General features: G+C 40.3%; 1 protein-coding gene across 1 annotated transcript in view; it reads left to right on the forward strand.

Annotated features, from left to right (window-relative positions):
* LOC135111899 (uncharacterized) overlaps window positions 1-25,593 on the forward strand; it is a 108,866-nt gene that overhangs the window by 58,903 nt on the left and 24,370 nt on the right. Inside the window, exons 4-15 of the mRNA XM_064025595.1 lie at window positions 8,115-8,198; window positions 12,665-12,765; window positions 13,911-14,009; window positions 18,623-18,716; window positions 18,880-19,076; window positions 20,593-20,860; window positions 21,632-21,812; window positions 22,113-22,252; window positions 22,644-22,902; window positions 23,494-23,732; window positions 24,914-25,099; window positions 25,313-25,483. Coding sequence (XP_063881665.1) covers window positions 8,115-8,198; window positions 12,665-12,765; window positions 13,911-14,009; window positions 18,623-18,716; window positions 18,880-19,076; window positions 20,593-20,860; window positions 21,632-21,812; window positions 22,113-22,252; window positions 22,644-22,902; window positions 23,494-23,732; window positions 24,914-25,099; window positions 25,313-25,483 — 2,019 coding nt within the window. The remainder of the gene's footprint in view (window positions 1-8,114; window positions 8,199-12,664; window positions 12,766-13,910; window positions 14,010-18,622; window positions 18,717-18,879; window positions 19,077-20,592; window positions 20,861-21,631; window positions 21,813-22,112; window positions 22,253-22,643; window positions 22,903-23,493; window positions 23,733-24,913; window positions 25,100-25,312; window positions 25,484-25,593) is intronic.

A 25,593-nucleotide genomic window follows, 5' to 3' on the forward strand; every position in this document is an offset into this window, starting at 1 on the left:
TTGGGGAGCATTGGGTGGGTGAAGCGTGAAGGGCGTGCTGGAGGAAGGGGGAGAGGGGAGTAGTTGTGAAATGGTAAGGCTGTGCTCGTTTTTAAAGGCCAGGAAGGGGAGTGGCATGTGGGGGGTAATGGGGGATGGGGGAATAAAGGGAGGGTAGAGGGGTAAGGGGGATAGAAGAGGAAATATAAGTGAGGAAAGATGGAAAATTAGGAATGATCAAGGGAAATACGTGGGAATATTGACAAAGAGAGAAAATGATGAAAGAACATGGAAAGAGAAAATAAGGGAAAAGAAAAAAGAAGGGAGAAACAAAGAAGGGAAACAGTTAATGGGAGGAGAAGGAGGGAGGAGAGAGAAAATAGGGAGAAAGAAATGCAGGGAGGGAGAGAGAGGGAGAAGGAAAGGAGAGTGAAGAGAATGGAGAACGAGGTGGAAAAGAAAGGAATATAGAAATAGGGAAGAGAGAGAGGAGATGGATGAAGAGAGAGAAAGGAGGAGAGATTGGGAAGGGATAGAAAAGAGTTGGAGATGGAATGGAGGGGAATGATGAGGGTGAATGGAAGGAAGAGGAGAAGAAGGAGGGGGAGAGAGAGAGGTAACCTGGAATGTCTGGAAATGAGACCAATTACTGGAAGAAAATTAGCTACATGATGCAATTTCTATCTCTCTCTCTCTCTCTCTCTCTCTCTCTCTCTCTCTCTCTCTCTCTCTCTCTCTCTCTCTCTCTCTCTCTCTCTCTCTCTCTCTCTCTCTCTCTCTCTCTCTCTCTCTCTCGACTTTTCTCGTTTCTCTCACTTCTCTCTTCACAACTTTCAAAATCTTTCAAGGTCTAACTCATATTCAGCTTTCCATGCATCTTACGGCTTACCCAAGAGTCACCAAGGTTAGCCTAAGGTGGGTTTGGTATGTTAAGTATAGCTAGGCATGGTGGGTGAATGAAACTTACCGTGTCACTTGGGTTAGGTTAGCTTGCGTTGGGTTGGGTGAGGTCAAGAGATGGTTGAACTGAGAACTTGCATAAGACTCAAGGTTAGCGTAAGGTGGGCTGGGTAAGTCAGGTTAAGGTGGAAATGAGGGTTGACTGAAAAATTACCGTGTCACTTAGGTTAGGTCAGGTTAGGTTAGATCGGGTGAAGTCAAGAGATGGTAGGACTGAAAACTTGCATAACAGTCATCAAGGTTTCGATAAGTAAGGTTAAATTGGTTTGAGTAAGAGAAATAACGTGGCTGGGTAGATTAGGTTAGGTTAAGTTGGGTGAAGTCTGGAGATGGTGGGGCATAACACTTGCACACAAATCTGGTTAAGGAAAGTACATAAGGTTAAATTGGTTTAAATAAGGAAACTAACGTGACTGGGTAGGTTAGGTTATATTACGTTAGGTAAGGTTAGGTAAGGTGAGGTTAGGTTAGGTTAGGTTAGGTTAGGTTATATTACGTTAGGTTAGGTTAGGTAAGATGAGGTTAGGTTAGGTTAGGTTATATTACGTTAGGTTAGGTTAGGTTAGGTTAGGTTAGGTAAGATGAGGTTAGGTTAGGTTAGGTTATATTACGTTAGGTTAGGTGAGGTGAGGTTAGGTTAGGTTAGGTTATATTACGTTAGGTTAGGTTAGGTGAGGTGAGGTTAGGTTAGGTTATATTACTTTAGCTTAGGTTAGGTGAGGTGAAGTTAGGTTAGGTTAAGTTATATTACGTTAGGTTAGGTTAGGTGAGGTGAGGTTAGGTTAGGTTATATTACGTTAGGTTAGGTGAGGTGAAGTCAAGAGATGGTAGGACTTAACTCTTGCATAACAGTCATCAGGGTTTGGTTAAGATTAAGTTGACTGGTGAAGGAAAGTAAGGTTAAATCAATCTGGGTAAGAAAAATAACGTGGCTTGGTAGATAAGTCAAGTATATTTTGGTTGGTGAATGAAATAATGTGAAGTTGCGTTATGTAAGTGTAAGTTAATTTGGTTAAGTAAATAGTGTTTGAGTAAGTAAAGTAAATTTAGACTAGATAAATAAGCAATGGTTGACTTGGTAATGTAAATGAGTAAATAAGATAAAAAGTAAAGTTTGTTTGGAGAAGTGAAATTGAATTGGGTAAGTGAATAGCATTTTGTTGAGTTAGATATATAATTGAAGGTAAATAGAGTAAAAAGAAAGTTGCGTTGGATAAATAAAGTTAATTTGCATTGGATAAATAATGTTTGGTTTCATTGGGTGAGGTCAATAAATAAAGTAAAAATGCTTGGTTGATGAAGTAGAGTTAATTTGAATTGCGTAAGTAAATAAAGTTTGGCTGGATTGAATAGGCAAGAAAAACAGATAAAATAAAAAAAATAAAGTTTGGTTCGATATCTAAGGCTAATTAGGACTGGATGAGTAAAGTTTGATTAATTGGGCTAAATAAGTAAAGTTAAATAAATAAACTAAAAATATTAGGTTGAGTAAAGTTAATTGGGGTTGGTTCAGTAAAATAGTTTGGCTAGATTGAATAAGTGAGTAAAATTAGGTAAATGAAATAGAAATAAAGTTTGATATGGTAAGTAAAGTTGGATAAGAATGAATAAGTAGCCAAGTTGCCAGCTTTGTCTCGATATTACACCTAAAACTTGCATCAGACAATTGTATCAAACTAAAAAAGTCGTTCCACTATTTCCTTTCACCTTATCAATATTTCCTCACGTTTTTACACCTAATATTTCCACTGTTTATTACATCACTTCCTTTCACCGTTCATATACAAGTGATTTTTTTTTATTTTTTGTATTTATCACTTGAGTCACGTCTCCTTTTCTCATTTAACTTGTATTTCGTTAATTTTTATATACATTTTTTTCAACAGTTATTGCTTAAGTCTCTTCTCTTTTTTAAACATAATTTCATCATCTTTTTTTATTTTTTTCTACGGTTATCAGTTCAGTTTCCTAACCTCTCTTAAGTAAGAAATATTCCGTTGCCTTATATAAATTTTACGGTATCTGTCACTTCCCTTCCTTCTCCTCCGTTACGTCACCAATATTTTGTTTAATCTTGTTGCATTTCTCACTGTAGCCAGTATTTTGTTATTTTCATACATATTTCACAACATTTATTACTTAAGTCTCTTTCTATTATCCTATTTAAACAATATCTCATCATCCTTTATAAATGTTTCCGAATTTATCACTTCATTTCCCTCTCCTCTCTTGCGTAAGATATATTTCATTATCTTATGTACACTATCACTTCCCTTTAGTCTTCTCCCTTATTATTATTTTTTTTCATGTACCAAAGAGGAAGACCAAGGCCAAAGACAAATTCAGCCAAAGAAAAAGGAAAAAAAAAAAGCCTGGTAATTGCGTCTCCCAAAAAGGAATGAAAAAAAAAGGCATAACCAATTCAATCTTACGTTAATCTTTTACACGTTATCATTTATCACTTGGTATTGACCGTAATTGATACCTGGACAAATATGGAGTCAGTTTGTTAAATCCCTGTGGTATTCTTTTTCTTTTTCAAGTTTATCAAGACCACATTTTACACCCACGTTTTATGCATCATTTATCACTTCGTCAGTATCACCATTAAGCGCGTAAGTAATTATGTAAGTGGTGGAAAAATATGGACTCAAGGCGTAGATTCCCTTTTTTTTATTGTTGGTTTAAGATGATCAACATTTATCCATTTTTTATATACAGTACCGTGCTAATAATCTAGTCAGTACCGACAGTAAGTTAGTAAGTAGTGCACGAATATGAACTTATGACGTGAATTCTTTGTGCTTTTCTTTTTCTTTTCAACCTTATCAATATTCACGAGTACTTTTTTTTTTTCATATACTACTACACTTACCTGCTTCCTTATACACTACATCATTTTATCACTTGGTCAGTATCGACAGTAAGTTAGTAAGCAATTAAGTAAGTATTAGACAAATATGGACGTGAATTCCCTTTGTTTTTTTGTTTTTTTTTCCCAACGTTACCAACATTCATCAACTTTTCATACACAACATCATTAATCATCTCCTCAGCATCGACAGTAAATTAGTGAGCAATTAAGTAGACACGAGACAAATATGGAGTGAAGTCATAAATTCCTTGTGTTTTTTTGGCAATTTTATCAACATTAACTCGCTTTTTCTACACTACTGCGCTTATCACTTTGTCAATATTGCTTGAAAGTGAGTAATTAAGAGGTTACGTTAGGTTAGGCTAGTAATTAAGTGGTGGATGGATTGGTAAGCGTGTCTAGTAAGCAGGTAGATAAGTAAACTCTTCATTCCTTCCCTTGCAAGCTGCCCCCGAGGATATAAGCAGGATATCTGAGCAGGCCAAATGGGAACTGCTCCTTAACTACTATTGCTACTGCCATGGTGAGAGAGAGAGAGAGAGAGAGAGAGAGAGAGAGAGAGAGAGAGAGAGAGAGAGAGAGAGAGAGAGAGAGAGAGAGAGATTAGGGGTGGGCGTGGGCGTGTCAGGGCGTTGGGCGGAGAAGTGTCGTGGGTGGAGTGTTTTGTCTGTCTAATTGTGGCGGTGATGAGGTGTGTGGCCTTGCGCGCTTTCCTCCTCCTCCTCCTCCTCCTCCTCCTCCTCCTCCTCCTCCTCCTCCTCCTCCTCCTGTTCTCTTTTCCACTCTCTCCATTTTTTCACCTCTCATCTCTTCTCTTGTCTTTCTCACCCTCTTCCTTTGATTTTTCTTATACTTTGTTTCTCTCTCTCTCTCTCTCTCTCTCTCTCTCTCTCTCTCTCTCTCTCTCTCTCTCTCTCTCTCTCTCTCTCTCTCTCTCTCTCTCTCTGTCCTTTTCTTGTGTTTTTTTATCATTGTCTTTCTTTTCTTCGTTTCCTCCTCCTCCTCTTCTTCTTCTTCTTCTTCTTCTTCTTCTTCTTCTTCTTCTTCTTCTTCTTCTTCTTCTTCTTCTTCTTCTTCTTCTTCTTCTTCTTCTTCTTCTTCTTCTTCTTCTTCTTCTTCTTCTTCTTCTTCTTCTTCTTCTTCTTCTTCTTCTTCTTCTTCTTCTTCTTCTTCTTCTTCTTCTTCTTCTTCTTCTTCTTCTTCTTCTTCTTCTTCTTCTTCTTCTTCTTCTTCTTCTTCTTCTTCTTCTTCTTCTTCTTCTTCTTCTTCTTCTTCTTCTTCTTCTTCTTCTTCTTCTTCTTCTTCTTCTTCTTCTTCTTCTTCTTCTTCTTCTTCTTCTTCTTCTTCTTCTTCTTCTTCTTCTTCTTCTTCTTCTTCTTCTTCTTCTTCTTCTTCTTCTTCTTCTTCTTCTTCTTCTTCTTCTTCTTCTTCTTCTTCTTCTTCTTCTTCTTCTTCTTCTTCTTCTTCTTCTTCTTCTTCTTCTTCTTCTTCTTCTTCTTCTTCTTCTTCTTCTTCTTCTTCTTCTTCTTCTTCTTCTTCTTCTTCTTTCTAGAAAGAACCACTAGCTTTATTGCTCTTTGTGATCCTTCGTAATTCTATGTAATCTACCTCCTCCTCCTCCTCCTCCTCCTCCTCCTCCTCCTCCTCCTCCTCCTCTTCCTCCTCCTCCTCCTCCTCCTCTCCCTCCGCCTCCAGCTTCCTTCTTCCACTTTTTCCTACTTCTTATCCTCATTCCACCTACCATCCTGCTCTTCCTCTTTCTTCCTTTACTCCTTCACTTCCTTTTTTCCCTTCATTTTTCCCTCATCCTCAACTTATTTTCCTTCCTTCCTCTTCATCATCCCCCTCTTTCCTACCCCCCACGCCTCCTCCTCTTCTTCTTACTTCTTGTCTTCCTCCTCCTCCTCCTCCTCCTCCTCCTCCTCCTCCTCCTCCTCCTCCTCCTCCTCCTCCTCCTCTTCCTCCTCCTTGTCCTTGCCCTTATCCTCTTTGTTCTTCTCTTTCGTTTTTTGTTATCTTTTCCTCTCTGAGTTATTTTTTATATAGTTTAAGCTTTGACCTTTGATTCTCTCTCTCTCTCTCTCTCTCTCTCTCTCTCTCTCTCTCTCTCTCTCTCTCTCTCTCTCTCTCTCTCTCTCTCTCTCTCTCTCTCTCTCTCTCTCTCTCTCTCTCTCTCTCTCTCTCTCTGACTGTGCTATGGTTCCCGTCACCTTGGTACCGTCTCACTCAGCTGCCTTTCCCTCTTTTTGCTCTTCCCTTTCCCGTCCTGCTGGGAGGTTTCGAGTTCCGCCGCCAACACTGTACGCCCGATAATTCTCTGTTTCCGCCGACTCCCCAGGTGGTGGCGTGAGAACTGCCTCTGAGCCGCCTCGCTGGAGTTAATCAAATAGATGTTAGGGGGATCAGGTTCTCAAATATCTGGATGTCTTTTCTTTATTGCTTTTAACAGGTTGTCGTGGGAGTTACTGTGGGTTTTCAAGGGTGATTTTATGATGCAGAGATTGTTTAATATGGGTTTTGTATCCGTAGCAGGTTGTAATGGAGGTTATTAGTGGTTTCAAGAGTGAACTCATGATTGCAGTGATAGTTTGATATGAATCTCACATCTCTAACAGGCTGGTGTGGAAGACATTTGTGGTTTTCAAGGGTGGTTTTACGATTCTATTGATAGTTTAACAAGGATTATACATCTCTAACAGTAGCTGTTGTGGAAGATAATTGGGGTTTTCAAGGATGAATTCATGACTGCAGTGATAGTTTAACAAGGATCCTGCATCTCTAACTGGCTGTAACGGAAGTTATTGATGGTTTTCAAGGGATTTCCTGATTCTAGTGGTTTAACAAAGCTCTTACATCTCTAATAAGCGGTAGTGGAAATTATTAGGAATTTTCAAGGGTGATTTCCCAATTTCAGTGATAGTTTAATATCGCTTCTGTATCATAGGTGAAAAAAAGATCATGGGAACACGACAAGTCATCTCTGTGCCCCTTGAAAGGAATCATTACGAGAAAATAAACCAATAAGTCTAAACGAGCATGACTTATAGAGCTTATTGTAGTACGACACTTTTTCCTGTTGCGTTTGATGTCAGAAGGCTTGGCTGGCGTATGATGTAAAGTGGAGAAATGTGGAGAAAAAAATAATGTCAGAGGAGTAAGGTAATGAACGTTGGATGAGCATGTTTTTTGTTTACCGCTGTACGATACTTTTATCCTGTTTGTGTTTGACGCGTGAAAGCTTGCCTGGTGTGTGATGTAATGTAAACAGGTGAATGGCAGGCTAATGAATGTTGCAGCAATTGGAAAATTATTCCTTAGGGAAGCATGCTTTGAATTTACTGGAGTACGATACTTTTTCCCTTTCTTGTAAGACACCTCTAAGTTGCCTGACGTATGATACAGTATAAATAAATAAATACCTAACCTTCCACAGAGGAATTACTGTAGTTTTCAAGATTTACATTTACGCATGGTTGTTTTATAGTATATATGCATGACTTAGTGTTAGATTTATGCTGTGTTAGTTGGTGTTACTGGCAGTGCCGTCTGTCTGTCAGCACTGTTGCCATAATAACGCACATACCTTTACTCCCTCCTGGCAGAAATTTGCTATTGATTTATTTAGGTTAATGCATTCCAGCTGTGCGATGAAGGTGTCTTCGTGATGTGGCAACGGTGTCTGGTGGGCTGGGTGATGCTCTTTTGTTTTTTCGATTGTTGTTGTTGTTGCTTTATTATTTTCGTTGTTGTTATTATTTTTGTTTTGTTTTTGTTGATATTATTGTTGTTGTTATCATTATTTCTGTTGTATTGTTATTGATATTGCTTTGTTTCTCTCTCTCTCTCTCTCTCTCTCTCTCTCTCTCTCTCTCTCTCTCTCTCTCTCTCTCTCTCTCTCTCTCTCTCTCTCTCTCTCTCTCTCTCTCTCTCTTTTTCTTCTTCTTCTTCTTCTTCTTCTTCTTCTTCTTCTTCTTCTTCTTCTTCTTCTTCTTCTTCCTTCCTTTGTTTCCTCTTGATCTTTGTATTATTATTATTATTATTATTATTATTATTATTATTATTATTATTATTATTATTATTATTATTATCATTATTATTATTATTATTACTATCATTGTTATTATTATCATTATTATCATTTATTCTTACCATCACCACCATCACCACCACCACTACTACCCATCCACCACCACCACCAGCATGCATCTCATGCATTGGTAGCAGCAAGCAGGTGTAGCGGTAGTCATAAGTGTTGAGTGCATGATGGCAGCATAACGGCACGCAGCATTGCACGTTACAGAGCGGCGGCTGTTCAGCACACACCACGCTGCTCTCAGCACCGCCATTGCCAAGCTGTCCTACTCCCTGCAGATGTCCATTCTCAGTAAGTGTCCCTGAGAGAGAGAGAGAGAGAGAGAGAGAGAGAGAGAGAGAGAGAGAGAGAGAGAGAGAGAGAGAGAGAGAGAGAGAGAGAGAGAGAGAGAGAGAGAGAGAATGTATTACGATATAGATGTAATATGATAAACTAGAGTTAAGCACTGAGATTGGATGAATTAGGCTAAGATAATGGGATAGGATGAACGAAGCTAAAATAGGATAAATCAGGCTAAAGTAGTGGGATAGGATGAACGAGGCTAAAACAGTGGGACAGGATGAACTAGCCAAAAGTAGTGGGATAGGATGATCTAAGCAAAAACAGTGAAACAGGATGAAGCAGGTTAAGGTAATGAAATAAGATGAACCATGCTAAGCAGTGCAAATTAAATCAATTATGCTAAAGAAGTGGAATACATGAACTAGACTAAACAGTATGAATAGGATGAACTAGACTGAAACACTGGAAGGGGATGGACTAAAATAAAGCAGTAGGACAGGATGAACAAGGCTAAACCATTAATACAAGGACAGATGAACTATGCAGATGGCAATTTCTTAACGCATATCCACACTAATGCCACACAGCAATATATAACTTGTAATAAAATGTGGGACTCATTCTCCTTAAACATAATGAAACGTGTGATTAATTTTCCATAGACTTAATGAAATGCGGTAAAGGTCCCCCGTAGATTTAATGAAGCGAGGCGAGACAAATCCGTAGACTAATTAAGAGATGCTGCAATTCTTTTCAGTACCCTTAGTGAAATATGGGATCCATTCTCCGTATACTTAATGAAATACGGCGAAAAATCTCCCTAGGGCTTGTACTAATGAAGAAATGATGCAATTCTTCTCAGCAGCCTATATAAAAAATGTGAAATTCTCTCTCCGTAGACTTAATGAAATGTGGAAACCATTCTCATTGGTCTCGAATAGAATATGAAGAGCATTACATGTGTATTTCCCTTTGACTGCTACTTGGTACATTTTTCCTTAGTTACCTATCACTCTGAGACATCTTTACTTGTTCGACAGCCACCTCCACTCTATAAACTGGGTGGAAATTGCAAAATATATTCTCTTTAATCTTCTATTTTCTTGTAGAGGTCTATAATATTTTATGCATTACTTCCGGTGCTGTTGATTATTTTGTATCGCAGTGAAAGACTCAATGAAATGTGGCGATCACTTTCTGGAGACTTGTGTAATGGAATAACTGTGTGCATTTGAAAACATAAACCTGAATGCGCTTAGATATCAAGATCCACCTAAAAAAAAAAATAACAATAAAATGAAAATAAAACTATTACCTGTTTCAAACCACAAAGTTCACAAACCCTCAAGAAAAAAAATACGGAAATATGTTGATATCTTAGACAGGGAGAGACAGACAGACGTAAGGTACACACAGACAAACGTAAGGTAGACAAACAGACAGACGTTAGGTAGACAGACAGACAAAACGTAACACAGACAGCAAAGAGAGACAAGCAGGCTGTCACGAGTGAGTGCATGTACTGGAATACCTACAAGAAGTGTGGCAAGGAACACACACTGGGCGGGCTTGAGTCTGGATTAGTTGTGGAATTACAGGATTACCAGGTGACGCCTCGAGACTCGCCTTTTAAAGTGTTTTGCCAGAGTGTTGCTTGTACCAGGAAAAAATAAGTAAATAAATAGATGGATGAATGTTGATAATTGTGAGAGCGAAAGAAAGAGAGATCAAAATTATGCAGATTAAACGAAAAAAGAAAGAAAGAAAAAAAAAAGAAAGATGAGCTACATATGATAACGTTTGTAATAAGTAAATTTGTGAGTCATTGTTCATTCGTGAATTAATAAGATAGATAAATTGTTAAATGTTTTGGCTGTTTGATAAGATCACTGCACCTGCTTCCATGTTCTCTTTCAGTTTTGTAGGCTTTGATAAACTTTCAAAATTAACCGAATGATGTTTGTGAATTGATTAATCCCAGGAAGCACCTTTGAGTCATCTCTTGTTAACAAAAGTTCCATTCATACAAGAACTGACCATCTTCTCGGTGACAGGCTCATATTGTTACACACTTTATTCTCTCAGGACTAATTTTCAAAGGCCACAAAAAAAAAAAAAATAAATAAATAAATAAATAAAAAAATACAAAATAATAAATAAATAAATAAAGTAAATAAAATAAAATAAAATAAAATAAAATAAATAAGGCTAGATTCTCATACAGGTTTTCCTCATTGGTGATGCAGAATCCCTGTTAAACTATTACCAAAATCATAAGAACATCCTTAAAAACCCCAATAGCTTACACCAAAGCATCTTCTTAAACACAGTCGAGATGAGATAACAATAATCTCGCAGAGGGACTATTTTTCAAAGGCCACAGAAAAAGACAGGTCTGGTGATGACGCAGAATCCTTGTTGAACCATCACCAGAATCATAAGAACATCCTTAAAAATCCCAATAGCTTACACCAGACCATTTTAACAGTCGAGATGAGATAACAATAATCTCTCAGAAGGACGATCTTTCAAAGGCTACAGAAAAAGATAAGTCCGGAGATGATGCAGAATCCTTGTTAAATTATCACCAGAATCATATCCTTGAAAACCCCAGAGCCACTTAAGAATAGTCGAGATGAGATAACGAAACTTTAAGAACGCACACCTTGGCCTGAACACACCTGATGATGGGTGTTTGTATTGTCATTCTCCAAGACAAGGCAGGGATCAGGGGTCGTATTCTGAAACCCCTTAGCCTCTCATAAGGACTGTTTTCGAAGGCCACACAGAAGATAAATCGGATTTTCATGATATCTTTGCCCATTAGTGCTGCAAAATTCTTATTGAACTACCACAAGAAAAATGGAAATACTCTTGAAAACCCGAATAATCTCCACTTTTCCACTAAAGCCTGTTAAAAGTAAGAGATATAGCACCGTAAAGTTTGAGAATACATCCCCATATTCTGAACGCACCTATGTCTGGATATTTGTATTGTTATTCTTGCAGATGAACAGACAGGGGAAGAGGACAGACCTCTATCACCGCACCGCTATTTAACGCTCATTACCGTGCCTACTACGTCTTTTTCCCCCGTAGACCTTGGAGTTGAGTGACATTACGTTATATAAACCACACCGAGGACATATGGAACTAAATTTAATTCTCCAACTGGATAGACTAGATAAACTGGCTAAACCGGCTAAAACTATGTCACAGGATGAACTACGCTATGCCAATATGTACTGGCGAACTAGGTTACACCATTGCCACTGGGGTGTTTATATAATGGATAGGATGAACAAGACGGAATCAATGTATTGCCCGGAGCTATACTGGAAGAGGGGTATAAGAGCAACCGAATCAGGCACGACAGGATGAACGAGGCAAGCGTAACTTTTTTAACAGTGCCGATCAAGGTGGACGAGTCAGACAGGATGAACTAGGTCGAGGGGTCGAGGCAGGAGGGCGGGAGGGGGAAAGATCTAAAAAGTTGTTCAGTTTGTGAGAATCTAACGAGTGTTCGTGAGGAAGCATATTTGGCGAGAGAGAGAGAGAGAGAGAGAGAGAGAGAGAGAGAGAGAGAGAGAGAGAGAGAGAGAGAGAGAGAGAGAGAGAGAGAGGTTTGATGTTTATGGAAGAAGACATGTGTGTGTGTGTGTGTGTGTCAATAAAAAAAAGAACAAATGCTTCAAATGCTTCAAAAATAAATAGATAAAAGATCACGTATGAAGGAAAGACAGATATGAAAAAGCTGACACATGTGTAATCAGACAGAGGACAGGTGTGTGAGTGGGTGGAGGAAGGACAGGTAAGACAAGCATGTTTCTTTGTTGCCTGGATGTGCAGTGGCATTTAAAGTGAGTGGTTAGAGTTTGTTTGTTTGGTTAAGGAAGGTTAAAGCTTGTCTGGGAATGTGGAGACTAGTAGTAGTAGTAGTAGTAGTAGTAGTAGTAGTAGTAGTAGTAGTAGTAATGTGTTGTTGTGCATGTTTTTATTTTCATCTTCTTCTTCTTCTTCTTCTTCTTCTTATTATTATTATTATTATTATTATTATTATTATTATTATTATTATTATCATCATCCTTATATTTATTGTTATTGTTGTTGTTTTTGTTATTCATGATGATGTTCTTTTGTTGTTACTGTAAACTTCTGACTCGAATGAATTAAAATGAAGCAAGAAGAGGAAGACGAGGAGGAGGAGGAGGAGGAGGAGAATGAGAAAGAGGAGGAGGAGGAGGAGAAGGAGGACATGGAAGAGGAGGAGAAGGAGGAGGAGGAGGAGGAGGAGGAAGAGGAACAAGAAAAAAAAGAGCAACAGGAAACAAAAATAAAAATAAAAAAATAAGTAAAAGAACCTTGAAGCAACAACAAAAACAACAACAACAACAACAACAACAACAACAACAACAACAACAACAACAACAAACACTAAACCTTCTCTTCGTCTCCCCTTCCCCCATCCCCCACAGACCGGCCGCTGCCCCCTGAAGAGCTGCCCACAACACGCCACGCCCACCTGACTGACCGCGTCACTCAGGTTCTCCGTGACGCCATGATTCTGCCGCGCCAGGTGAGGAGGAGGAGGAGGAAGAGGAGGAGGAGGAGGAGGAGGAGGAGGAGGAGCTGTATATATGATAGAATAGAAGGTGAAAGGATATGGGTTGAAAATAAGATTATTTGGTTAGTGAATAACGATTGTAAGAGAAAGAAGAGGAGGTAGAGGAGGAAGAGGAGAAGGTATTGCTGTCTACATGAGTGTCCCTGGGAATGGAGAGTGAAGGGAAAGGGAGGATATGAATATGGGTAGAGAATAAGATAGTTTGCTTAGTAGATAGGAATCGGAGGAGGAGGAGGAGGAGGAGGAGGATAAACATAAGATAGAGTGAGTGAAGTGTGGCAAAATATGGGTGCAAATTAAAGGTGTTTGGTTAGTGGATAAGAATCGGAGAAGGAAGATGGGGAGGAGGAGGGGAAGAAAGAGGAACATGATATAAATAGTGGATGAAGTGTGGTAGGATATGAAGGAAATGGATGAAATAGGATAGATAACTAGAAAAATATAAGTAATGGAAGGAGAGAGAGAGAGAGAGAGAGAGAGAGAGAGAGAGAGAGAGAGAGAGAGAGAGAGAGAGAGAGAGAGAGAGAGAATGCAAAAAATATAGAGAGAACAAAGACTGGTTTTCCCTTCATGAGAGAGAGAGAGAGAGAGAGAGAGAGAGAGAGAGAGAGAGAGAGAGAGAGAGAGAGAGAGAGAGAGAGAGAGAGAGAGAGAGAGAGAGAGAGAGGCTGTAAGGATCCGGGGAATTACCAATATGATAATAACAATTAGCTGCACTCACTACCAATATTTTAAAACCGGTTCCTTGTTTCCTTTTTCCCCTTCCCCTTTCCCCCTTCCCCTCCCCCTTCCTGTCCCCTCCCATCTCCCCTCCCTTGTCCGTCTCCCCCTTTCCCTGTCCCTCTTCATTTCCTCCCCCTTCCCCTCTCCCCTCCCTTTCTTCCATTCTCTCTCCCCGTCCTCTCTCTCCATTCCTGCCTTTGTCCCTCTCCCCTTCCTCCCCCTTTCCCTCTCCCCTCTCCTCTTTCTCCCTCCGTCCACCCTCCTCTTTTCTGTCCCTTTCCCTCTCACTTGCCCCTCTCCCCTTCCCATCTTCCCGTCCTTCTCCTGCCCCTCTCCCCCTTTCCCTGTTCTCCCCTCTTTGTCTAACGCCCCAGATGGAGAGTTATGACCCGGCGGTGTCCCCAGAAACCCCCGTGGAGGACTTCAACTCCCACACGTACGAGGACATCCTGGCCACGGCGATACTCAACAAGGTAGGGAGTAATCTTGGTCTTGATCTTGAAGGTACAGATAGCTTACGTTTGTCCCCGAGTCTTGCCTTTACTTTATACTCATATTTCTACTTGTAAGAGAGAGAGAGAGAGAGAGAGAGAGAGAGAGAGAGAGAGAGAGAGAGAGAGAGAGAGAGAGAGAGAGAGAGAGAGAGAGAGAGAGAGAGAGAGAGAGAGAATTGTAGTCTTTCTTTGATTTTTGGTTTATAATTTCGTAGATTACTCATTTTTTGGTTAAAACTAAGGAATTTATATGCGTGATTTTCCGAAGATGACTCAGGATCGCTCAAAGTTCATGTCTTTACAACGGCAACTCCTGAAGGGAAAAACAAACAACAAACAGAAAAAGAATCCAGCACAACAATAGTCTAAATCCACCACACCACATTCTCTCCAGGAACTCCCTCACTGCCTCAGCCAGGAGTGATAGGAGTGATCTTGACCTTGATCTTGAAGTTACGGGTGGCTTATGTTTGTTCCCGAGTCATGCTCATACTTGTCATACGTGCGAGAGAGAGAGAGAGAGAGAGAGAGAGAGAGAGAGAGAGAGAGAGAGAGAGAGAGAGAGAGTTGTAGTGTTTCTTGATTTATAATAGGCCGTTTTGTCAGTTACTTAGTTTTGTGCAATAATAATAATAATAATAATAATAATAATAATAATAATAATAATAATAATAATAATAATAATAATGACTTTTAAAGGATGATAGTAAAATTTGAAATTTATAATATACATTTCGTTAAGCATGAGAGAGAGAGAGAGAGAGAGAGAGAGAGAGAGAGAGAGAGAGAGAGAGAGAGAGAGAGAGAGAGAGAGAGAGACGTAAATATTCCTCCTTTATCTTTAACTACCTTGCATTATCCAAAGACTAGTAATTCCTCTTCATATTCTTCTTTCATTATCATTATTTGTTAATTCACACTGGTCTCAACTTTCATTTATTTCATTTCCTTATTTATCTTCGAGTTTGCCTTCTTTTCTCATTACATTGCTTCGTCTTTTCTTTTAATTTCGTTCTGTGTTGAGTTGTCATGAGAGAGAGAGAGAGAGAGAGAGAGAGAGAGAGAGAGAGAGAGAGAGAGAGAGAGAGAAGCCAGTAGGTGTCAAGGGAGAGGTGTCTTACCTAACTAAGGAGTCTCGTTGTCACTTTATCTTGGTTCTCTCTCTTCGCTTCGTGTGTCACGTAGGATCCGCTTCTCGTGTTTCTCTTGTTATCATCTTTTGCCTCGACGGTATTCTTATTTAGTTCCATCTTTCTCTTTTTCTTGTTTTTCTTTTCTCCTTTGTTTATATTCTTTTACTTTTATTTATTTCTTTATTTCGTTCTTTCTTAATTTCCATTTTTGTTTATTTATTTTCGTTTTATCATTTTTTTCTTTTCTTTTTTCTTTGTACTGTCTTTCTTTTATTTTCCTTATTTTCACTTTTCTTTCTTTTCTATCTTATTTTTTTATTTTTATTTTCTTTCTCAATATTATGTGTGTGTGTGTGTGTGTGTGTGTGTGTGTGTGTGTCGATAAATGCTTAGGTCGGTTGGTCGGTAGGTCACTCGGTCGGTTAATCTCTCTCTCTACTCTCTCTCTCTCTCTCTCTCTCTCTCTCTCTCTCTCTCTCTCTCTCTCTCTCTCTCTCTCTCTCTGAAACTGGTAACACATTCTGAAGATATGGCTGAGTATGTAGAGAGAGAGAGAGAGAGAGAGAGAGAGAGAGAGAGAGAGAGAGAGAGAGAGAGAGAGAGAGAGAGAGAGAGAGAGAGAGAGAGAGAGAGAACCACCACTCACCTCTCACCTCTCCAGGAAAGATCAGCAATTCCAGTGACTGAGTGGCGCGACATGTACTTGACGGTGTATGGATGTGTGTCATTTGAGGGAGGGGAGGGGGATGGGGAGACGAATGAGAAGCGCCCCTTAATGCCCCTTACCGGAGAGCGCAGGAAGGGTCAGGAGGCGGCGGGGAGGAAGAGGAAGGAAACCCGACATATGCAGCTCATCTGGGAACACTTTAGCTAGTGCAGTGTGTTAGGCGGCAGTGGTGGTGGTGGTCGTGGTGGCGGCGGTGGTGGTGGTGGTCATGGTGGCTCTGTTTACGTAGCCCAGTGTAGCCTTGGCATAGGAAAGGAAAAGGGAAAGTGGTAGGGTAAGTTTAAGCTCGCAATCCTTATCTTTCTTATTTATTTTTGTGCATTTAATGTTTTGTGAAGAGATGAGCTCAGTTTCCTAATGTGAAAGTCTGGATTTGTTACGTGGCTGGGCTGTTATAAGCCTTCCCAGCTGTTCATCAGAGAGAGAGAGAGAGAGAGAGAGAGAGAGAGAGAGAGAGAGAGAGAGTGAGAGAGAGAAGTGATTAAATGTTTTCATGCCTGGCGCCTCACAACTAAGGTCATACGGCGCCGGATTATAAAACTGCACAAAAAAATACCAGCACTGTTGAAATTAAAGGTAATATTAACAAAAATAAGGTATAGTTCAAATGTAAAAGAATAAAAAAAAAAAATGAAAGTTACAAATAAACGGGCTGGAATTTGAGAGAGAGAGAGAGAGAGAGAGAGAGAGAGAGAGAGAGAGAGAGAGAGAGAGAGAGAGAGAGAAGCATAATTTATAACCTCTCTTTTGTGTATTACCTGTGTGGGATTATTTACGAGACCATCTTTACGTCACAGTGTTAGTCATGTAGCGAAAGATAGAACAATTTGGTGTCTGTCCATTGGTAGATTGTGTTAGTACTTCTTAATAATAATAATAATAATAATAATAATAATAATAATAATAATAATAATAATAATAATAATAATAATAACTAACTAACTTAATCCATAGTTATCATCATTTCATCCTCCTTCTCGTTCTCCTCGTCTTCATCCTATTCCTCCCTCTTCTCCTACCTTTCTGTTCTTTCCAGTAGTGTGACTTCAAGACTTCCTCCTCCTGCTCTTCATCCGCCGCCTCCTCCTCCTCCTTTTTTTCTTTTTTATCCTTTCCTGTAATGTGATTCTCCAGACGTCATTTGAAAGTCATTTATCTTTTTATATTACAACTCCCTCTCCACCTCCATGACATTGCTTCCTTGCCTCGTGTCCGTAACTGTTAAAATATGAAGATAAAAGACAGTTGTTATAATGATACTTGGCGCCCCTTGTAATATCCAAAACTCGCACCTTCCTCTACCTCTTATTTTTCCATCTGTTTTTCCCCCCTTCTCGTTTTGGTTTTCTATTCTTGTCCTTCTCTTTTTCTTCTTTCCCCTCCTTTTTTTTTTTTTTTATTCTTTATTTTCTTTCCTCTTGCCTATGGTTGAAAATAATAACCTCTCCTTACTATTTCTTCTCATTCTGTTCCTCTTGATTCTTGTTCTCCTCTTCTTTCTCTTCTCTTTTCTATTTTTTTCTTGTTATTCTCTTCCTCTTTATTCTTGACCTTCCTCTCTCTCTCTCTCTCTCTCTCTCTCTCTCTCTCTCTCTCTCTCTCTCTCTCTCTCTCTCTCTCTCTCTCTCTCTCTCTTCCGTCCTCTCCTTATCTTTCTGTTCTTTCTTCTCCACTTTCCTTGTGTCTGAAATAAAAAAAATAGAAAATAAATAAACATGAATTCCACGTACAAGTTTTCGCGCCAAAGTTAACAAAGTTAGAGAGAAATGAAATGTAAATACTGAGACACTTTTTTTTATTTCATCAACAATAGGAAAAGCTAATAAAATCAGAACATTTACCTGAAAATCCCATGTTGCGTAAAGGTGTTTCCAGAGAGAGAGAGAGAGAGAGAGAGAGAGAGAGAGAGAGAGAGAGAGAGAGAGAGAGAGAGAGAGAGAGAGAGGTGATGTGACGTGACGGTGAGAAAAATTAAGTGTGTGAATTTCCCTGAACACTCTGACGAGGCTCAATTTTGTAAACCACCGCGTGACATTAATTCCGTGAGGATGTTACACGAGAGAGAGAGAGAGAGAGAGAGAGAGAGAGAGAGAGAGAGAGAGAGAGAGAGAGAGAGAGAGAGAGAGAGAGAGACTAGATGTATTATGAAAGGAAGCACAAAAGAATGGAAAATGGTATAAAAAAATAATAATGATAGATGACTAAGCACCGAAGAAGAAAGAGGGGGAGGAGGAAGGCGTGATGCATTATGGAAAAAAAAACGTTAAAAAATAATGGAAGGAGATGGTGATTTTCTTTGAGAGAGAGAGAGAGAGAGAGAGAGAGAGAGAGAGAGAGAGAGAGAGAGAGAGAGAGAGAGAGAGAGATAGCCACTGTTTCGTTCAGCACTCCAAGTTTGTCAAGCTGCTTTCCTTCTTCCAACAATTAGTTATGTCACCTCAGCCTCCCCGCCACCGCCTCCCACACCGCCTGGGACTCACGTGACGGGGCAGAGAACGGCGACTTCACTATTTCCAGAAAGAGAGAGAGAGAGAGAGAGAGAGAGAGAGAGAGAGAGAGAGAGAGCATTTATCTGTTTTTGTGTTAGGCTTGTAATGTTCCGTTTCTTGTTACCAAATCATCAGGTTTCCTTTAATATCACATATACATGTGTGTGTGTGTGTGTGTGCTTGGCAGTGCGTGTGTCTGCCTGATTGTGTGCGTGTGTTTGACTGCATGCGTGGGTGTTGCAGGTGCTGGAGTCGTGTGAGGGAAAGCGGCCTGACGAAGTGACCATAGAAGTGAGCCACGATGTCGCCAGCACGGACACGGACAGCGGCATGTCAGGTGAGAGAGCGGCGTGAGTCACCATCACCTCATCACCACTTACGATACCCCATACTGGCTTTTATTTATTATTTATTTACTTTTCTTTCTTTCTATGCGTGTACGTGTAAATGACATTATGAATAGGATAACATTATAATCTCCCCCGTGTTTCCACCTTCAGGAGGTGCGAAGGAGAGCCGGCGAGGACGTCACAAGAGCGAGGCGGGGTCAGAGGGCAGTGAGGAGAGGTCACTAACGCCCCCCGCCCGCCACACCCCCGCCCACCGCCCGCCCACCGCCAGCCCTGACCAAGGCGTGGTGACGGACGAGTGTTGGGGCCCCGCCTACGCCGCCCACGACGCCCCCCTGCAGTTCAAGGTGAGATCGGGGGTGATGGTTGTAAGGGGCGTGAGGGGTGAGCCATACGCTGCCCATCTATGTACGCTGTGGTTTGATTGTATGGTGCATTTGAATTTGTGTAGCAAGGATTACCAGATAAGAAAACAAGAGACTGATGGAATTTTTAACTGTCGCCTAATTGATGTTATGTTGTTTTATCTTACTCATTATTTATCATTATTATTATTATTGTTATTATTATTGATATGGTTCTTTCTTTTATTTATATATTCATATTTTTTTTCCGTATTTTGAAAGGCTTTGGGCTCTCATAAGGATCAATGTTACGGCCACAAAGGTGATTACTCAGATTCTCAATTGTGTTTTCTTCTTAATGGTACAGAATACCTGTTAAACTATTACGAAAAGTTATGGATGCAGCCTTAAGAGTCCTAATAACTTCCTCTAGAGCCTGGTGAAAGTAACTGGGATGAGGCAACGAAACATTTAATAATACAGTCCTTCATTTATACATTCATACATGGCGCTTAAACATGAATTAGGCAAAAATTGAGTTTATAATTTTAATATTCTCGAGTTTAGAAAGTGCATATAATAATATATTCTCTAAAATAAATGCAGATGTCCAGCAAATTTAATATCCAAATGAAGAAATAGCCCCACGATAAATCAGATATAAAGTCAAGAAGTGCTCTACAAGTTTATAAATTTGACTACAACCGAGGCCTGACCAACACGGCGGACGGGACAGGTGATCAGGGAGCCCGTGACAGCAGGACTATTCGTAGTCCTTGATATTAAGTGGCGTAGTGCTGCAGTAGCAATCCCCGTGACTCCTGGGTGATGTGAAGCACCAGCAGGAGGCATTGTGGGGCAACAGAACCCTTTATTTCCTATATGATGAGGTGAGCCTTGGCGGGGCTGGGTTGCTGTTTCGAAGCAATGAGATGCGGTGTAGTGAAACATGAACAAGTATGTGTGTGTATATATATATATATATATATATATATATATATATATATATATATATATATATATATATATATATATATATATATATATATATATATATATATATATATATATATATATATATATATATATATTGCCATCACCGAGTCATAACGAAGCAAAATTAAGAGAATTTTCGACTGGTGAGACAGACGTAGTTGTTGACAAAAAGGTACCCGGATTCTATTTTAAGGCTAAAGGGTTGGAGTTTCACAGCTATTATCAGTATGTGATCTAACCTTGGAAATATGTAGGTAAGGAAGATATGCAGTGCTGATTTACCCTAGATATCGAATAAAAAAAAAAAGTTTGTGATGCCCTGTCTGGAAGTACAGAGACATCGGCCTGAAAACAGGATGAATAGACTGCCGTGAGAGGCTTTCATTGGTGATTGAATCTGTCAGAACACCTATGGGCTCGATCAAGCCAAGATCACCCCTCTGCCTTGAACGTCCTATCATCAAGAATCAATGGGATGTGGCTTATTAGACATTCATCATGTGTGTGTGTGTTTGTCATGCAGATCGAGGAGCACGTGGAAGAAGTCACCACTCACCACGTGACAGACGAGGACGAGGACGACGACGGTGATGCCAGTGACTCAGGGTCGTGGCGCGGCTCCCGTGGGTCCCTGGAGGATCGCAAGAGGACGCGGCGCCACAAGAAGGTGACGCAGCACTCGGTGACGCAGGATCCCCTCGTCTCCTGCCTGCCCGTCGCCCTGCCGGATCCCAACCAGGTCACCTCCAGGCGGGTGTCCTTCCCCGAGCTGGGTCGGGATATTATACAAGGTGTGTCCTCAGTCCTGTGTCCCGCCCGTGCCTTTCCTTCACCGTCATGTTGTTGTTCCCTTTTTCCCTTCTGGTAGTCATAATTATTAGTATCATGTATTACTCTTTCTCCCTCAAATTCGTATTCCTAATGAATCATCATCACCATCTTGTGAGTTGTATCGTTATATATAACTTTTTTGGTCCTCCTATTTTCACTCCTTTTCCTTGTCTTTCTTTGCTTTATGTTTTTGCCATATGGTTGTGCTTTTCACTGTAACACACCATCACTTTGCTACCCTTAATGCATACACTCCTTTGCTTAACACACCATCACTTCGCTGCTGTTGATGAACACACTCCTTCACTGTAACACACCATCACTGCTATCCTTAATGCATACACTCCATCATTATAACACACCATCACTTTGCTACTCTTAATAAATACATACACTTCTTCACTGTAACACACCATCTACCTTTAACCCCTTTTACTACAATACAATTTAATTATTACTACAATACAATTTAATTATAAGCATCTACAAGAGAGACAAGGATAAAAAGGAGTAGATTTTGCAAATTTTAGCCAGTACATTATTTAGAGGTGGCTGTAGAACAAGAAAAGATGTTTCAGAGTGGTCAGTGATTAGGGAAGGATCTGGCAAATAGCAGTGAAAGGGTTAATGCATTCACTCCTCCACTGTAACACATCATTTTACTACTGTTGATGCTTACATTCCTTCACTTTATTCGCCACACATTAATTTCCTTATCCTCCTGTGCACAGACTCTTGTTCCGACACTGAGTGCTGCACGGTGAGTCCCAGCGACATGGTGGTCGAGGCGGACTCGTGGGAGGAGAACTGGCTCTTCCGCCGGCAACGTCTGGCGGGAGTCAACAACTCCGACCCCATCACGATGCTCATCCCTAACCCTGAGGCTCACATCACCCCTACAGTGGGGAACAGGTCAGTTATGTCCACTTGTGATGTGAGAAATACATGTGTTGAATTTGTCTGTGTTCTTTCCCATGGTGGACAGAAAGAAACATTGGATTAAGAGATTTTTGAAATCCAATAGAATTTTTTCCAAGACAGTGAAGCAATATCAAAGAGGGCTTGAGAGATAGAAAGCAATCAGAATAATGAAATACACAGCTTTTGAATAATGAAGGAGTCTTACAAACCAGATTGTAATGTGGTTAAGCAATTCTTTATTATATGCTTTCTAATTCAAATGTCTTCACTCCTTCATCACTGGTGTTGCAGAGATGTGGATGAACTGTCAGAGTTGTCAGAACAGAGGTCAGTGTGCAGCAGTGAGCCATGGAGTGACAGCGATGGGGAGGGGGAGGGGTTGTACTCATGCTCCCCTAATGCTGCCTCACGAGAGCTGTCCTTGCTGGCAGGTGAGCTGAGATATGCTTAAGGCTTAGCAGAGAATGTTTACCTGGAGGTTTTATTCACATTGTAGGATATTTTACTGAGAGCTACCTGATCCAAGAGTTTATGTGCAAGATGTAGTCTTCATCAGATTAATAAACCTGTGGCTTTCAGTTTCTTTGTGTTTTCTCAATCATAAAGTCCTGATTTGGTGACAGTCTCTTTACCATAGCTTGAGATTTGATAGATTTTTAGGTAAAAGGATTTCTGATTGAGGGAAAACACTTGCTGTAACAGTGGGAATGCATGTGGTAACTACTCAGCTATTGACCAGAAAACAAATTAATGATTCTTGTATTCATATACCTTCATTAGATTTCTTAATTTCTCATAATGTGGCTACTTTATCACCCTCAGGAGAAATTGTAGCTGAGTTTGGGCAGCAGGACCAAGAATACACAGTGGACTACAGTGCAGCAAGCAGAATGGCTGCAAGGAGAACCCCACCACCACACTCCCCCTCCTACAGCAAGCCTTCCCGGCCCCACTCCCTCCCACAGCACACGCGACACCCCATGGAGGCATCCAGGGAGCACCACAATGGAAGGCCAGTAAGAGGGACATCCCGAGACTCTGAATCGGTGTCAGACACTGAGCGGCCGGTGCCCAAGCCAAGGTGAGATTGTTGGTTGGTGTGTTAAGGTGTTTGTGAGCTCATGTGGTCCATTTTTCAGGAGTCTGTGTTAAGAACATGAGAACATCAGATAAGTTGCAAGAAGCAAGTTGGCATACACATGGCAGTCCCTGTATTCATTTTTCATTCTTATCCATAGATATATATAATCTATGAAGGCTTCCTCTTGATTTGGGACTAAGAATTTGATTACTAAGACTATTTCATTAATTTACAACTCAGTCTCCAAGATCTAATTTTATCAAGGTGGAATTGTACAATTGTTCAACAAATGTAGTTACCCCTTTGTCTGCCATTGCAATATTGCTAGTATGTATACTGGCTTGGGATGACTAATCTTACAGCCACATGGTAATAGCTACATACGAAACCTTCATTTCAACATAATGATTTTAAACTGTTGTGATTATGGAGTAAAGTTTCATCTTTGGTTACTGATCTCTTATCTGTAGTTCTGATTATAAAATCCTATGTGGCAATAAAGCCTATTTCATTATTTTGTTTGATCATTTTTAACTGTTGTGTATTGAAGCTTTAGTTGATCACAATATTTCATAAAATTCCATCTTCCAGGAAACTGTCCTTAGCCACCACACCATCCTCCAAGGCCTCAGACAAATCCCCAGGCAAGCCCCTCTCATCCCCAATGGAGGACCTCACCATTCTGAGCCCCCCTTTGGATGTGCCTCTGCCTAGTGAGGCAAAGAGCAGCAGTGAAACAGTGTGGTTTGTGGAGACACCCCAGGACTGTATTGTGCTTCAGGGGCGCACCCTCAGGCTGTCCTGCGTCCTCAACACCAAGAGGCCCATGGGTGAGAGGGATGGCAGGGTGTTGAGGGAGCAGCTTTCTAAAACTGAAGGGTGCAATAATGGAAAAAATTTATCATGATAACTGATAAATCGATAACAACCTTATTGGTGATAACCATTGATCGATAACTGGTGATAAATTTATCACCCAATAAGGTGATAACCAATAAATCCAAAATTCCAATACTAGCGATAATGATATTGATATTTTTAGTAAAGAAATTGATAAATCAAAATCATTATTTTATCTTTATCTTAGAAAACTTCGAAAATCTTAGAAAAATTCAAATTCAATGTTTATCCAGTCTCTTCACTGTTTCAAGTAAAATAACTACATTTGATTTTGAAAGTTTAAAACTTTAACATGCTCATGTTACTCTTTGCAAATATGAGCATGTTGAAATAAGTTTTCATCAGACAGGGAGCTCCTCTTGATCCTGATGATGTCCTTGCCTAGGGAGAACAAGAGCTCCACCACAGTGCTGCTCACCATCACCATATTGTACCTTAAGAAGAGGTTAATGAGGATCTTCTCATTGCTGAAGGCTGGGTCTGCCAGACTCTGTGTCCCTATGGCCTGCCACCATACCTTCAAAATTTCAGCTAAACTGGATCCATAAACTAAAATTATTGATTATTGCTAGTTTGAAACCAAAAGTATCAGTGATACTGATGAATCAGTAACACGGGAAATATAATTATCAGATAACCGATAACCTGATGTTGTTATCACAATAATTTATTGTGATAATGCACACCTGTGTTCACTGTGTACAGGTACACAATCTGGAGGCCCTTAATGCATTCACTCCCAAGTCTTTTTTCATACCAAAATGTGTCACTGATTATCCACTTTATTTTTCTGCTGTTAATGTACTTTCTTGATGAGTCGGATGTAAAGATAAACAGTGTGTTGCTTCACTTCACTGAAATTTAATTACTACTCTTGAATTACTTTTTTTTTTTTTCCTAAGCACCCTTCCAGAGTCTCATAAGTTCTTATCAGGTCATTATTGGCACTGACCAGTTTGTGTATGTTGTTATGCCATAGATTACTCTCTTTAGTTTTGATATTCAGGGTAGTTGCTTAAAGAAGCTGATAATGTTTCTTGTGTTATTTTATGACTTACGGATCTATGAACTCCTTGTTGGTGCTGTGTTGTGAGATATCTTGGCCTCACAGGACTGACCTGGTATCACAACGGGTCACTAGTGCAGTCAGGTGGGCAGGAAGTGTGGGCATGGAGACGAGGGCCTACCCACCACCTCCATCTGTACAACATGACTCCAGCTGCTGCAGGAGTGTATGCTGCTGCTGCTTACACTGCCTCACATTGTGTGTGGGCCTTCTGCAGGGTGCATTACAAAGGTTATCATCCACTGCTCTGAAGCTTTGTGTTGTTAATGTGGTTTTTAGTTTATGACAGAGTGCCTTTACATCTTGTTTACTAGAGGAACTAGCGTCATGTAGAGATGATCAGTTGATGGAAAGTTTGCCTTGCTAACTTTCAGTACATCATTAAATCCATAATGATAAAGTTGTATTCAACCCTTGCACCACATCCCCTTCTCCCCCCAACAGCCAGTGCCCGGCCAGCAAAGCAGCCAACCTTCACCAAGGGCCTCACTGATGCTGCTGTGGAGGAGTGCGGGGAGCTGACCCTCCAATGCCAGGTCCAGGGTCACCCAGAGCCCAGGGTCACCTTTTCCCGAGGCACACAGCAGCTGCAGCCTTCCTCCCGCCTGGCCATAGGTGTGTAGCTGACTCTCTGTCTCTCAGCCACAAACTCATAGCATTTTGTGATAAAATAATCAGCATTCATATTGTGTCTTGTAAAATAAATGTAATGTGTAATTAATTTA

The sequence above is a fragment of the Scylla paramamosain genome, chromosome 22 (assembly GCF_035594125.1).
Source record: "Scylla paramamosain isolate STU-SP2022 chromosome 22, ASM3559412v1, whole genome shotgun sequence".
Lineage (NCBI taxonomy): Eukaryota > Metazoa > Arthropoda > Malacostraca > Decapoda > Portunidae > Scylla > Scylla paramamosain.